The sequence below is a fragment of the Plodia interpunctella genome, chromosome 15 (genome assembly GCF_027563975.2).
Source record: "Plodia interpunctella isolate USDA-ARS_2022_Savannah chromosome 15, ilPloInte3.2, whole genome shotgun sequence".
Classification (NCBI taxonomy): Eukaryota; Metazoa; Arthropoda; class Insecta; order Lepidoptera; family Pyralidae; genus Plodia; species Plodia interpunctella.
The window spans coordinates 1860336-1877248 of NC_071308.1; the positions used below are offsets into that span (position 1 = coordinate 1860336).

General features: G+C 36.4%; 2 protein-coding genes across 3 annotated transcripts in view; one reads left to right on the forward strand and one right to left on the reverse strand.

The window, feature by feature from the left end:
- The window catches only part of sigmar (salivary glands marred), a 71916-nt gene that overhangs the window by 8540 nt on the left and 46463 nt on the right, over positions 1 to 16913 (reverse strand). For both annotated transcript variants that reach the window (XM_053755653.1, XM_053755654.1), the window contains one exon: positions 352 to 485. In XM_053755653.1, coding sequence (XP_053611628.1) covers positions 352 to 485 — 134 coding nt within the window. The remainder of the gene's footprint in view (positions 1 to 351; positions 486 to 16913) is intronic.
- Positions 7501 to 10455, forward strand: LOC135309856 (uncharacterized). Its single transcript, XM_064436438.1, has one exon. It carries the CDS (start codon positions 7518 to 7520, stop codon positions 8256 to 8258), a length of 741 nt encoding a protein of 246 aa, XP_064292508.1. The 5' UTR covers positions 7501 to 7517; the 3' UTR covers positions 8259 to 10455.

Genomic DNA, 16913 nt, shown 5'->3' on the forward strand with positions numbered 1-16913 from the left:
TCGTGTTAGGAATTCAGTCGGTCAAAGCCAAGGTCAAATCATTAATTAGAAAGTAGGTTTTGCCCACAGCTTGGTCCGAGTGAATTTTCTCTGCAAAAGCCTGAACAAACATCAAAACATCAAAAACTTGTTCCCATTTCAAACATCAATATGTTCCCCCGTTCAAACATACTATATGTTTGAACGGGGGTCTTAAACTATATGCATATCGAATTTCGTCAAAATCAATACTGCGGTTTAGCTGTGAAAGCGGAACAGACAGAAAGACAGACAAACTTATTAAGTGCGCATTTATTAAGTGTGGATTAGACCTTCACAAACACTTTTCGTTTCGTGGCCGGCCTTCAGTACCTGGTCGAGAAGCTTGGCAGCGTGCTCGTCCAACACGAGCGCGCGCGCGCTCGCCGCGCCGCCGACCCTCGACAGGAACTTCTTCTGCGCGCGCAGGGAGATGTCGCGGGCGCACCACGCGCCGCCCTCCATTGCTGGAAATAAGTACATTTTCGGGTTATTATATTGTTTTTTTTTAATGAATTTATTTATAATAATATTTTCATATAAAGTTTTATAAAATGAAATAAATAAAATAAAAACGAATTATATAATTAATTGGACATAAAATAAAAATTAAATAAATTGTTTTAAATAAAAATATATAAATAAATATGAATATCAGGTTTAGCTGCGTGACGCAAAATATAGCCCATCACGGCTACTTATGGCCGCGGACGGACCTGCGGACAAAAGCAAATATCCCAAACAAGGATGTTTATTGCAAAAATGTTCTCCTCCTAAATCTAATTGAATATGAAACATGACGCAACATCCGTCATAGTCGGGGACTATCATAGGAAGGAAGGAAAATAAAATTCAGGTAATGCGCAAAAGGAAGTTTGATTCACGTAATAACTCACATGCGTCGTTGTCCAGTGGTTAATAAGTGTGCCTCTTAATTGAATGGTCCCAGGATCGAATCCTACTCGTGCTACATGAGTTCGTATACCATTCTGACTGATGTATAGTTTTTTTGTAGGTAATCACTAATTGCGGTAAAGGAAAACCGCTCAAGTTGATAATAATTTATCATCTAATATGAAATCTATTCTAGTATGAAATGGAGAAGGCAATGGCAAACCACTCCATTAATATTGCCAATAAAGTCGTTGTGTGTGTTTCATTCCACCTAATGTTTACAACCCTCTGCTATGAGGGATACAGTCGTAAGGAATAACTCTCGCATCGTTTGATTTGCATTGTTCACAGAACACGAGAGAGCTGACATTATCCAGTAATTTACAAGAATAAACAATCGTTGCGCTTAAAATAAAGATAGGAGAGAAGCTTAGTCAACTATTTAATTATTATATATCAATAGTACAGTAACGTTTCATTCTGAGCTTTCCTTTCTTCTTTGAGATTATTTGTTGGTAGTATAATGTTATCAAAAAACTGGTTGCACTCCGGGAGTGCCAGCAGAAGTGAAATCCCTCGGTGTCCTGACGCGAGTTTAACATTTTTACCAATCACAAAGGGCACAATGCCGCTAAAGAAATTATCACTTCAATATATTTTAAGGCTAGCATCATAACTCACCGTTTCTAGAGTATAAACATTTACACCAATCGCAATACCGTGGTGTTATTGGAGCATCGCGTTCCGACTGATTACGCGCACAATCTCTCGCTGCAAGATGGCGTTAAATCTCTAAGAAACTACACGTTTTTTTAAATCCTACCTTACCTACCTACCTTTGTTTGTTACCTCTTTACGCTCGATCTACTAGACGAATCTTCTTGAAATTTCGCATACTTGTAGTAGTTGAAGTATGGAGAAAGACATAATAAAATTTACGCGGGCGAAAACTAGTTAGAATAATTTTAATATCTATTGCTGAAAAGAATTTGGAAATCAAACCACTATATAAACCTGCTATGCCCCACAGCTTTGTTCCAGTGGAAATTGCTAGACCTAAGTACACAGATTTTTCTCAAAAACTGTACTTTTGTAGCCAATTTTTTAACACTGAGGCCTTTGTTCCCATTTTATGCAATTCGTGTTATTATTATTTTCCGAGAAGATTTATTTATTATTTATGTTAAAATTAAGCTATAATTACGGCAAAATCTCAACAGAAATTTACAAAAAACTTTCAGAAATTAGACTCATACCCTACTGTCATTGGCTGGTAGTGGAGGACATTTTTATTTTAAACGTGACTTCTAATAGAGTAAGAACATCAAAGAGACATAACGAATGACCGGCAAAGTTCATTCATTCATCCATCATTTCCAATTGGCCGCTATGTTTTCGCGCGGACAGCAGTATGTTTCAATGTGAACAATGGACAATTGCAGCTCAATCAGTTGTAACCAGGACAGTGAGGTTTGTTTACAACACAAGCGGTTTTGTCACACGCCTCGTCGTAGTGTACACTGAATTAGATATCCTACTATGACATAGTGTGTTAACTCCATCCATTTCACTCAACACTGCCTTCTTGTTTACACTTTATTTGATGCAATCTAAACATATTACTAATCTTAACACTCAAAAGCGTCGGAATCTATGGCGCGCTTGAAGTAGTCATTACTATCGTAAAAATCTTTTTATTTCCGATAGATTATTCTGTAATGTGATGTCATGATAATCACCAGTGTTACATTTATAACCACTAAAATGTATAAACTATTTTTTTAATTTTGCTCATATTTTATTTTAACAAGCAACATATCCATACGTCAGCTGTCAGTATTAAGCTCGATCTCGATCCCAGATTGGTGTCGTCACGACGTCGACACTCCTCACAAATTTATGATGTGAATATTTCAACTCGCAAGACATCGCGGGTTGGTGCCTGCCAAGTTGTGGCATGAAGCGAAGTATGACTAAATGATTTTACTTCACATTTTAACTTGAAATAGTGGAGTACCGTGACCGTGAGTGGATGTAATGTTGTGCCTGTTCATTTATGAAAAGCATGCCACGAGGCAATTCATAGAAATGATGCTCCCGATCAAGACTACATTTTCATTCTTATCAAATGTGTTATTACTAAAACTGGTGTCAGATTTTATTTCAAGTGATTTTTTTTAAAGGAATTTCATATGAATTTAACGACTACTTTCCAGTATCTATTGGCAAGTAATCGCATGCCAGTGTTCTCACAATCTTTTACTTCACCAAAACCAGTTTGAAGTGAAAAAACAATTTATTAAATAAATAATAAATCATTATAATATTATAGTAATTGATGAACACACACACACATGATCTAAGTTTGACTATATATTATTATATGTCCTAAAGGTTCAAGGCGTTAACAAGTTAACCCGAAGGCTTTCGCGTGGCCTTCAGGTGAAGGCCACGCGGAGCGAAGGATAGGTATCCTTGAAGCTATCGTGTCGCCGCAGATATTCTCTTTGATTTAGTAGGGATGTGAGAAATTTTTGTATCTTATTAAATCACAGAGTCGAATGAGTTTTTTATATTAGACATCTTGTACAGTGTCACACACATCTAATTAATTATAGTCATCACCTTCCGATGCTCTCCGTAAACCACTGCTGGGTATAGGGCTCCGTTCGTCTACGCCAAAGAAAGTAAAGTTAAGTACAGTCAGCTGAGGCTGTCTGAGAGATCATCTTCACGCAAGGTAACTTGAGTTGAGCCTCAAGTTGCCTTGTCTGATGATGATCACCTCGACCGATGTTGACCATACCACATTGATTAGCACGTTAGTACAGAATACAACTTTATGCAGTGGAAATAGTGGCTATGTACGTATACGATGTTTGATGTCGTGATGTGCAGTTGACTGTACGTACCTACACAAAGTTTCGTAAGAAAAATACTGAAAGCCGAGATAACTTCAATGTTTACCAAATCGAAACAAAAGGTGAAAATGGACGACGAAATTTCTCAACTTTGTCAACTTATTAACTTTAATGGAAATTGAGAAAATACACGGAGTTTGTAAGGGGACGAAGTTTAACTTTGTGATCGAGACCTCGTTATGAAGAAAACGCTTGGGTGAGTTCTATTTACTAGACTAAGTAGAAGAAAAAATGATTTATTTATGATATTTATAAATATGCCAACCACATTATACTTCACAATCTAACAAACAAATACCTGTAAACTACAAATTACAACTAGTCAAGAATTAGCTATAGAACGCACCCTGTTCTGTCAATGTCAATAGAGAACTGTCAAATGTCAAGTTTTGCTTTTCCCGCCATCTGCGCTCTATTCTCGCGATACTGTACCGACCGTGATACCAATTTTTTTCCATAATCCTATCCATATGGATAGGAAAAAATTGGTATCGCTTCTTTCTCTTTCTCTTTATTGTTTGGGGATAGAATAAATAAAAGAAATTGAATAGACCTACGGTTCGTATTATTTGTTGAACGTTGAACGCAATCACATGCACTCTCAATTTGCAAAAAGCGTACAAAATAAATTTAAATCTAATATGAATTCAATCTCCTAATAGTATATATTTAACAGAAACAAACCATAGTAATTACTATTACTTCTTTTTCTCGGCGAACAAAACTATCATTCTCAATTCCATTTACTTTTTGCAAGTGAGAACTTATTTTTCCGTATTGCTACTAGATTTAGACACAAACAAATGCCCCCTATGTTGGCATACAGAAGTCACGTGCTCGGGTCGTTTGTTCCCTGCCAGGTAACTTTATTGGTACTACATGGCCGAGAGCTAATATGCCGTGCGAAGGGTTAAGAGCACTCGAAAATATATTGAAGTTTTGCTTATGTACTCTTTGCACGGATACGAGAGGCAATCTCATTTTCTTATATTTGTGTTGAGTAAACTCAATTTTTGACGTTTATTTGAAGTACTAAAAAATCTTATCTTCCTCATTCTCTCGTAGATGTCGTATGATGCAGCGGTATATAGCCCTCAAAGCTGATAGGCATTGTAGCGGGAGCCAGGTGATTATGCTCGACCGCCACAAAGGGAAGATCTTCCCGCCAGGCTAGGTGTTGCGCCTGGGGATCCGCACGGTGTCATGTTGGAGGTTGTATTTATGCTTCCAATCGAAAACGCACTGTCTGCGCGGTCTAGGCTTGTTAGCTTCTAGTAGCGAGTCGACCGTAGTGCCATCTGTCCGTAGTGGCTTGTTATTCGTTACGTTTGATCGGCTTTTTACATCTGCGCCGTTGTGCATGTGGCGTGGTAGATATCGTCGCCACAACATTAACAACATTCCCAAAGGGTCGACATTGGTAGCCGTTCATAAAATCAGTGAAAAATTAAACTGTTTATTTTTCGCGGAGCCCAAGTTTCGGGCACAGTCGAGAATTTAACCAGAGACATAGAGAGAAATACTGAAAGCGTAACCAGAATAATAACATTCAAATCTAAAGTTCAACCACCAGTTTTTTTTCACGTCTAACAATATTTACCTTTCTTCATACATTAGGTGAATTTTAAGGTCATTGTTACATTGTTGCAAGTCACGATACAAGAAAGGTTTGTCCACAAAAGCGAAGGTCAAAGATCATTTCGGGCGGTAAATAAAGACTTGTTGAGAATCGATCGAAGGGAAAGCGATTAGGGAGGGCAGCTGTTGATTACTTTCGATTTATGGTCACCCTTAGTGTAGGAACCACTTTTTTTTCTCAAAACATATATTTTTTTTAATACGAGAAAAATGTCTTGATGTCAATGATTTAAAAAAATGCTGACAGAAAGGTATACAAACACCTAGGTACCTAAAGGTAATAACCGGGAAAAATAGGAAAGAACCCACTATGCAACCTAGATGTGTAAGATCTATGACGTCCACCAAAGCGCGCGTGGTCGATTGATCACTCGAATAAAGTGAATTTTTGTTTAAAAATAAATAAAATCACTCTTGTTTCGGAGCTTTCATTTCTTAGATATCTTCATATAAAGAAATATCTTAAATTTTTATCTTATACGCATAAAAAGTCTGCAAATGGATCAAGACCTTTTAACCTTATGTTGAGAACATTTTTTACAGAACAAAATGGAAGTTTCAGGTTAACGGACCGTGACAGTGTCTAGTCCGGAAATTAGACTATCAATCACTTCGTTCTGAGTCAGCTCAAATTGTTACAAACTACATCACCTCACGCATAAGTAACTAAACTCGTTTTCAAAGCTAAGTCTTTCGCATTGCAGTGCAGGTCTGTTTGTATGAATCTACCCGATGTGTTTGATACTATTTTGTGGATAGAGGTTTAAGGAAAATATGTATGCCTAAAACCGAAATCGTGTAACTATATAAACGAATGTATATAATTTTTAACGCCTTCCAAATCTTTATATGCAGAGCACAACATATGAATATTAGTAGAAGGAAACACGACTCGCGACGTATGACGATAACTCTCCAAATGTATGAAAACAGATTAGATAAATGAGGTTGAAATGCTTCCGAAGCTGTGGTGGTGTAATGGTTAAGACCCCCGCCTGTGAATCGAAAGGTCTCAGGTTCGAATCCTACTCGTGCCACATAAGTTTGTATATCAATCTGACTCATGTATAGTAAGTTTTCATCGACCACCACTTGCTTTCGGTGAAGGAAAAACATCGTGAGGAAATATGCACACTTGTTGATTATTAACTTGTGTGTGAAATGGAGAAGGCAATGGCAAAACAAAGTTGTTACGTGTGTTTCATTCCATGTAATGACCACGACCCTCAGTCATGAGGAATATGACTATGAAGAGAGAGAAATGCCTTCATATTTTTTCTACCCTACTCTTAATATTGCATACGTATGAAATTATTATGATGTGAGAAACTCCCTAAGTCACCAACTAAATTCTCTCTCTTTCATCTGAGAGTTTTCAGAGTTTCTTCCGTCGCCATAGAGCGTCGGAGGCCAGGTTTCGCAAACATATCTATGCAAACTCAAAATCTACTAACATACTCAAACTTACACCATCATGTATCGGTCAAAAAGCCGCATAATACACGAGTCATGGCAATTTTCAGGCAAGTCCAAGGCTCGGCCGGAACCAGATAAGGGCATTAGCATATTGTATAGGATATTACCGCATCGCGTGCGCGGGGGACCTTGACGCAAAGTCAAGTTGAGGGTTTCGGGGTTCGAGGGACAGTTCTAGGTCTTACATTATTTATTTTGTTTATTTCCACTGCTGCTTCACTTGTAAAAACATAGTATATTATACACTTAAATCTTCCTCTGGAATCACTATCGATGAAGATCCTAATAAACTAAATGATAATTAAAAATAGTAAATCATAAAATTGATCAATTAAAGTGACTTTAAATTGTTGTATGTGAATATTTAAGATACTTCAAACACTTTATTTTTTACCCGGTAAAAAGCCTATTGAAGAATTCTCAGTTAATGTTTATCTTGACTATGATTTTGTAAACCTAAATTTCTTAGTTAATATTTATCTATATAACATTATCACATATTTCTTAATTGTTTGCATGTTTCTTATATGGTCTTTGTATGTATGTCTTCGTGGTGAATTTCGAGAACGAATGGACGCAAGCGAACGGCAAATAAGCTTGATAAATGAAAATCTAGCAAAGCTATCACTACGAATGGATGATAGCGACAGGAGGGTGGAAAAGTTAGAGGCGCGCCTGCAAGTATTGGAGAGGCAAGTTGCTGAGAAATCTGAACAGAATAGCCATGAACTAATAAGATCTGTTGAAAACCTAAAAATGGAGTTAAACGACCGCGACCAAGATATTCTTCTCAATGACATCGAGATTTCATCTGTACCGGAGTTAAAAGGAGAAAATCTACCTCATATAGTGATGACATTAGCCAATAAACTGGGAGTTTCCTTGGCCGCCCAGGATGTAATGAACGTATCCAGATTGGGACCATCACTTGAGACAGCCGCTGCTCTCTCCGGATCTGAAGTGGAACCTCGGCGTCCCCGCCTAATTTTAGTTCGACTGGCGAGGAAAGCTGTACGTGATGAGTTGCTGCAAGCGGCCAGGGTGCGACGGGGTATCACCACCGCTGATACTGGATTACCAACTAGGCGCTTCTACGTAAATGAGCGGCTCACCAAATTAAATCGCCACCTCTTCCGTCGAACACGTGAGGCAACCAAACAGCACAACTGGAGATTTGCTTGGACGCGGGAAGGCAAAATCTTCGTACGGCAACATCACGAGCCAAATTCTCCGCGAATACGCATTCGCACGGACAAAGACCTAATCAGGGTTTTTGGCCCTGAAGCAGTTGGTTCTGAAAAACTCGCTTGATACCAAATGTCAATATCACTATTTTGTAAAATTCCAAATTCAATTATTAGATAGGTTTTCTAAATTTTTTGAGGTTACTAGTTTTGTATTTTGTTTATATGTACCTGAACTAGTGTTATTAGATAGAATAAGCATAATCTTATCGCATTGTAATATTGAATGTTCGAATAGTATTAGATTACATTACCTAACAAGCCCTCTACAATACTTGTGGCAGATCCAATACAATTTTCTTTTTTCTATGCATGTTAATACTTTAAATAGCTGTTTTTATTGTCAAAAACATTATTGCATGATTCTTCTCCTAGCATATAAGCAAAAATTGCTCATACTCGTATTTCCTCAACACATTCGTAAACAAATTTGTAAATTGCATGTGGATAAGCTTTTAGTAAATTATAAGTTGTTACTTGAGGATATATTTATACAAATAACTACCGATCACAAATTAAAAACAGGTCGTAATGTCGTTTCTAGATTGTTCCATAATTTTTTATTTATACAAATTCGATAGTACCAATACATTAATTGAAAATATAGACGGGTTTGACATAACCACAGGCGTGACTTGTGAACCAGAAAACTGTATTAAGTATCTAGAATCGCATAAGGACTATTTGAAAGTTTTACAGCAAAATATACGTAGTATCAACTATAACTTTGATGAGCTGAACTTACTATTAGCCAGACTCAAATGCCCTGTAGATGTGATAGTGCTCTCGGAATGCTGGCTTTCTTGTGCTACGAATGCACAATTACCGATACTTCAGGGATATCAGTCTCACAAAACAATTAATAATTATAACAAAAATGGTGGATTGGTAGTCTATATAAGCAATAGTATGAACTGTACAGTAACCGAAACGGATCTCTTGGAAGGAACCGGATTAATCATAAAAATAGGAACTGACACAGTCATAGTGGCGATTTATAGATCCCCCAGTTTTGTAAACGTAGACAAGTTTGTTAATGCGCTTAACTTGTTATTGGGTACTTTGTCATCATACAAAAATATAATGGTGGTAGGAGACATTAATATTAACTTACTGGACAACTGTGATGATACACTGGCATACCTGGATGCAGTTGCTCTTCACGGTCTACACCCTGCAACTAATACACTAACTAGAGAAAATTCTTGTCTAGATCACGTCATTTTAAAAACCAGACTGACATCATATACATTTACTTTAAATACAACCATAACTGACCATAATTCTGTACTATGCTGTATCAAGAGAAATCAAAAGAGTCCTAAACACAAATCGTACCTGACCAAACTCAAAATAAATTTTGAAAGTCTCAAATCTGATTGTGGTAATTATAATTTCGATAAAATATACATGGAAAGTGATTTGAATATGGCTACCGATACATTAATAGAAATTCTCTCAATGCTAATAACCAAAAATTCAATAAAAATAATAATACCTAGGAGCAGGATTACCATAAAACCATGGATAACTCCTGGCTTGTTGCGATGTATTCGTACAAGAGATAGGATGCACCAGAAATTACGCACAAAACCAAATGATAGCGTATTGCAAGTTTCCTATAAAAGGTATAGAAATTACTGCAATAATTTACTTAAACGACTAAAGAAGCAATATGAAAGAGACCAGTTATTCATGAATAAAAACAATGCAAAAAAACTATGGGCTACTATTAAGACTATAACAAATACAAATGCGAGTAAAAACGTACCTCTACAGCTTCTGACCACTGATGTTGACCAAGTGACTTCAATCAACAACGTAAACGACTATTTTGCTACTATAGGCAAACAACTGGCTGACAAAATTCCCACGTGCACACCTTCAACATCAAACTTAACACATTCTATTTTAAACTCACTCGTACTTTTGCCAACCGATGACGAAGAGGTTAAAGCATGTATACAAAATCTAAAAAGCGATTGTTCTCCAGGTTGGGACGGAGTTGGTGCCGAGGTACTAAAGGCCATTTCTGAAACCATAGCACCTGTAATTACAAGTATAATAAATCGTTGCCTTGAGGCAGGCGTTTTTCCCAATGCACTAAAAAAAGCCGTAATTCATCCAATATACAAGGCTGGGGACAGAGGATGTGTCGGAAATTATAGACCAATTGCCATTTTGAATACCTTATCAAAGATATTTGAGCGCATCATTGGTGTCCGCCTGACTAATTATCTAGATAAATATAAATTGATATCTGATACGCAATATGGTTTCAGGTCCGGTCGATCCACTGACGACGCAGTCTTAGATTTTACGAAATTTATCGTGCAAAAACTCGATACTAAAGTGAAATGCTTAACCATTTTTATGGACTTTAGTAAGGCTTTCGACACTGTTTCTGTTCCGTCCCTATTAAAAAAATTAGAAGCTCTGGGTGTAAGAGGTTCAGCACTGTCACTATTCTCAGACTATTTGAAAAATAGAACACAATGTGTTAAAATAGGGGAATATATAAGTGACGACAAACCAGTCGAATTTGGCGTACCGCAAGGCAGTATTCTTGGGCCTAAACTTTTTCTTTGCTATATAAATGAGTTATGCCAAATGAAATTAGAAAATTGTCGAATTGCATCTTATGCGGACGACACTACACTCACCTTCTATGCATCCACATGGGACCAACTTTTCAAAATTGCACAGACGGGCTTTGGTAAGGTTTCTCAATGGTTAATGGCCAACAGCCTCACTCTTAATGAGGACAAAACGAAATACATGCTGTTTTCCATTCGTAACTGGGCCGAAATTGCAGGTATATCGCAGTCTATCATTGCTCACAAATGCATCTTCCCAACACATTTAACTTGTGACTGTCCAAGCATTTCTTCTGTCCAAACAATAAAATATCTAGGTGTTCATATTGACTCAAATTTAAGATTTAAACAACATATACATACGGTATCACAAAGAGTTAGGAAATTGACTTATTTATTCAAACAATTACGTGACGTGGCAGATAATAGTACAATTAACATGGTATATGATGCTTTGGCTAAGTCAATTATAACATACTGCATCTCCACTTGGGGTGGATGTAGCAAAACAGATATGATGGAATTGGAAAGGGCGCAAAGACTAATACTCAAAGTTAGCTTGTCTAAACCGCGACTTTATCCCACAGCTAAACTTTACCAAGAGGCAGGAGTATTGACAGTTAGACAGCTATATATATCGGCAACGGTTACTCGTATACACTCTACCCTTTTGGCAAATGTAAAGAAAGATATGGACGTGAAAAGAAGAAAGTACGCAGTCTGTGAGCGTATATTCGTAAATACGTCGTTTGCACATAAATTTTATGATTTTCGTGGAGGAATGTTGTATAATATTATTAATAAGAAATTGGATTTATATAATTGTAGAAAAAAAGAATTTCAACTAAAACTTAAAAAATGGTTCATTGATTTAGATTATGAGGCTACGGAGAGCATTTTGGAAATCATGTCTTAAATAAATAAATAAATATATATATATGTATAAAAGAACACTGTGTAACTTCACATTTGTAAACATCGGAAGTAACAAGGGGACCTGGTGGCCCAAGATACAGGTTCCGGCCTAGTTTGAGTCTCCAGGACTCCAACAAGTTTTTGTAATTGTTTTATCTTTTTACTGTTAATGTGTTATCTGATTGTGTAACTTGTGGAGTTTAATAAAATATTTTTGAATTTGAATTTTGAATTTGAATTTTGAATTTGAATGTACACTGTTTTTGAATTGTAGTGTAGATCGTAACCTTATAATTTTACTACTATGTATAGTTTTACTACAATTTGTTATGTGTATTTAAATAAATAAATAAATAGATCGCATGAATGCCCGTGCCGTTTTTGAGTTTATCAAGAACAGGTAGACAAGACAGACACGGCACAGGACTTTGTTTTATAATATGTATGTTAGGATTTCTTACATAAAACTGTCATTTCACGATAGTGCAGACTAAACTAAAACTTTTTGAACTCACGCGTGAGTAATTCACGTGGGTGAAGCCGCGGTCAAAAGCTAGTCTACATTATAATAACTAATGTATTTCCCATAATTTCGTATAAATTTTGCATATTTTCGAATGATTTGCCAATCATCGGGAATCTCGAATCGATTTATTACAACGAATTTAGTGTGCCCTACACAAGCGCCGTTTACAATATAGTATTGTTCGTAATTGTTGCGAAGGTCGTCGACCCCGGCAGTTGTCATTGCTCGAGTTGTATCGGTTTAATTGGACAAGGGTCCAGGGGAAGAGTAGACGCGAGACGTAGGGAATTACGTCCAATTAGTGGTGTTAAGCGTTTAAATATTACTACAGATATTATACGAGTATCTTATAGTTCTGGCGTGTGGTCCCGTCCTAGAATAAAACAACCCTATACCTTCCCGTGGATATTGAGGTGAGGTGACTAAGGTACACATAGCCTTAACAACTGAAAGGCAACAATAGCATCCCCAATGAGGATCGACGTCAGGCTGGTGGCCGTAGCCAAATTTTAATAGTTATTTTTTATGTTGAATGAGTTTTTTGTCTGGCGTCTGTCTGTCTGTCGACAATAAAAGCTTGTGGCAAAAATGTAATTTTTGTAAAAAAAACTATATACATTGCAAATCGTGTGCACTCGTCTTAGCAACATTTAACATGAAAATGTTTCCAGTGTGATATCTTCTTAATTGAATTATGAACCATAAAAATTTCGAGTGATGAAAAATGCTGAGTTAACAGTATTATCATAGATCACGAGATTACTGATAAAATTGCGATCATATTTCACGTTTATTAGCGGATCCGGCGAGACAACCTCCTTCTTCTTAGGGTAATATTGTTGGCAAATTATGTAAAATTATATGTGTGTATATATGTTTGTTTGTTAGCCTTTCACGAAAAATCTACTCGACCGATTGTTATAAAATTACGTACTCGGCTAGAATATAACATAGAGTAACATATCGGCTACTTTTTGTCCCGAAATTCCTACGGGTGCGAAGCCCCGGGGCGCAGCTTGTATATATAAAAATATATCCACGGAACTTAAAAAAAGTAAAATCAAAATTTTGCACTCATTAAGCCAGGCAGGTGGCACCCTGGTTGTTAAGGGTTAATGATGGCCTCGGGGTACAATTTCCGGGCCAACCCGTCACTTAATAGCTTCATTATACTCCTCGCCCTCGTGGTGTTAGTGAGGGGTGTGTGCGAATATCTAATGTGATATGTACTTACTTATATATAAAGCTTTTTTATGGGTAAATAATAAAGTAAACAAAAGTACTTGTGTACTTTATTATGTTTCAATAAGATTGAATAAACATTACCGGGCAATTTTTATGTCGAAATTTAAGTTATTCGAAATTATACCTGACAGAAAAGTGCCCATACCATAAATATAAAATGGCGTGTATTTAACAATCTGAACTGATGATTGTTTTGTTATATGGCTGAAAATTGACTAATTTACAACCAAGATACAAATTTGTACTTAATTATGAACTAAGCTTATATATAACACAGGTATACCTACAATGTATTTTTTATATTTAAATAAGTGTTACACTTGTCAGTGTTTGTCTTATTCTTTTCTATGTCATATAATAAAACTAAGTAAGTCTGAACGTCAACATTGAAGTCTGAAAGAAAAGAATATTTAATAAATATAAATAATAAATAAATATATAAGGACAAATCACACAGATTGAGCTAGCCCCAAAGTAAGTTCGAGACTTGTGTTATGGGATACTAACTCAACGGTACTATATTTTATAACAAATACAAAAATATAGATAAATATCCAAGACCCGGGCCAATTAGAAAAAGATCATTTTCCATCATGACCCGACCGGGGATCGAACCCGGGACCTCTCTGTTCAGTGGCAAGAACTTTACCATTGCGCCACCGAGGTCGTCAAATATATACACAAATATATATTTGTGTAACATCTTTGTCCGCGGATAACCAACTTAAGTAGTCTCCTTTCGCCGCGACTACGATCCGCATAAATCTTCCGAAGCATCGATTTAAATAATTGCTTTTAAAAAGGAAATTCCCTAGCCGGGAGATTTCTCGCCGTTTTCCGATTCTTGGGAATTCCCACGGGAGCTGTAAGGTTTCCAGGTTGTAAATTATAATTAAACCAATAATAGAACTAATTATAGAGTGCGCAGTCGTAAATATTTATTATTTTCCGGCAAGTTCTCTAGTTGATGTTTATATGTTTTGATGTGGTTATTCCTAAATCTAATGGTAGGTAACATATATGTTACTCTAGCATAGTGAAGCAAAAATGTTTTTTTATCCATAAACTCTTTGATTATAGCTTATGCGATTTTTTCTAAAAAAAGATCCAATATTAAATTTTATTCCAAATCTATTTCGGAACAAACAACTATTCTTTTTGAATGTTAGATCCCACATAAAAATGTGCCAGACATTTTTATTTTACCCAAAACTAAAAATATATCTAAAGCAGTGGATAGTCTATTTAAAAATAATAATTTCATTCATTCGTTCAACATTATTTTATAGAGAGAACTATAAATTAAATGTGATTGTATTCATTTTTGATGAACAAATCTATTAGATAAATTTGATCATTAACCTATCCTTAATTAGTTATATTTGATAAAACAACCGCACGTCAATGTTCTGAGTGCTGTTAATTAGTGTTTCTATACTTTCATGTGTATTACTTTCAACGTGAACTGTAAAAAAACAATTTCAACTAATTAGTTACTGAAAAGTGGCGAAATTGATTTGTGACGAAATTACATCGTGACGATTTTTCTACTTTATATTACTTTTTCCCACTTTACTTTGTTTTTGTGATGTTTGTGTTTTTATTTTTATCAAAACATCTGCCTTATATGTGCTGAAATTATTGCTCCCTTTTTTTATTTTAGCGCACATTTTCTTGCTGTTGTGACTGATTTTTTGTTCTTTTGAAATACCTCTTGTTTCGGTCTGTCTGACCGACCTTCACACACTGGTTCACTCCGAAACTACTGAACCGATTGAATGTTATTTTGATACTCAAACTAATTTACGTTATAAATAAATAATAGCCTTAGATTAAAGAAAATTTCAGCTTAGCTTATTTGAAAAAGAATGTTATATTATAGATTTTAAACATAACCAATATTTTTTTAAACTAATAACAACTTAATGTTAAAATTAACTTTTATCGCGCACATTTTATGGCATTTTTCCTCTCTCGCTTGTATCAGTCACAATTTTTCCAGTAAATATTACACAAGATCAGGGGCAGTCGGGCAAAAAAGAGCAATCTTTACGGCCCCGCTTCGTGAATGTTTCACCGCGGCATCCCCTATTTATTATTTCATATAACTTTGGTCCTTTGATCGTTAAAAAGAAAATCCGGCTCGAAGGCCCACTTTTGGCCATAAAACTGGAGCTTGTAATCCTGTACAATTTAATTTCATAAAGGAGACAAAATTAAATAAATGGCGAGTGTTTTTTTTTATTGGCTCTTTCCGGAAATGGCAAATAGAACGTTTGTTTTATGGAACGCGCAAAGAAATTATTTTATTTATTATGGTCTTCACATCCGTCTTAAGTATAAAACTAAGCTTAATTTTGTGCCGCCGGTGTTCACTACCTATACCAACTGTAATGTACCTACCTACTGCCTATGTCTCCAGAGGTGGGTTTATACCCAGTATTTTCCCAAAAAAATTGACAATTTACTAGAAAAATTCCATCCAACCAAAAGTTTTTGCGTGATGCGCAAATAAACATACAGGCAAACAGACAAAGATCGTAAAAAATTAGATTGTTTTGGCTTCTTTTAGTCCCATACCTATATTAATTTTTCTTTAATGTCTCCTATATACAGACATAGTCCACTTACAGTTTGCTCGACTTGCGGGGGCACTGCCGTGCCCTCAGATAGATAGGTGTACTAGTTCTGGTTATTTTTTCGCGACTTGTCTATCTGTCACGCACGTCACACGAAAAATATGCCCTCCAGAACGATCAGCCTACCTACTTTCCCGTATGGTCCATTATGAATATTTGGAATACTTTCTACTGATAACTTTTTACCCAATCCATTTACTTCTGTTTCCAGATCTGATGGATGTTTTAGCCAGATGAAGGCGTTTATATTTTTTAAACATCGCAAAAATTATCTATTTGGTCTTATGGTTGACTGGTAGAGAATGCCATATGGCGTTAACCCATCATTTGTATTTATTTATTTATGTACACAACATAACAGTGTAAATATAAAACTTACAAATGGGAAACTAATAACTACAAAGGTACTACTTATTTCTTTAGAAATTTCTTCCAGTAGACCCGCGAATGAAGAATAGGGAAAAAAGAGGCATTGGCGTGGCGGGAAAAAAGATAAACTGTAACACAACAAGCCCGCCTCAATGACGTCAGCGAGCCGGTTGACCAGCAGCGCGCCGCCAGTGAGACACCACCGCCCCGCCGCACACGTCGCCGAGTAGCCACGCGCATATAAATAGAAATTCTGCGCGTAGCTCGCCAGTCTGCGTTGGCGTGCAATCGGGACGGTTCTCGCATCGACTTAGGTCGGTCACTTACTTGCCCGTTCGTGCGCTCAACATAGGCTGCCCGCGTATGATCGACTGATGTGTTGGTTCGCTAGCGAACTGCATACCGGGCGATTGTATGCGAAAACTCTAAGA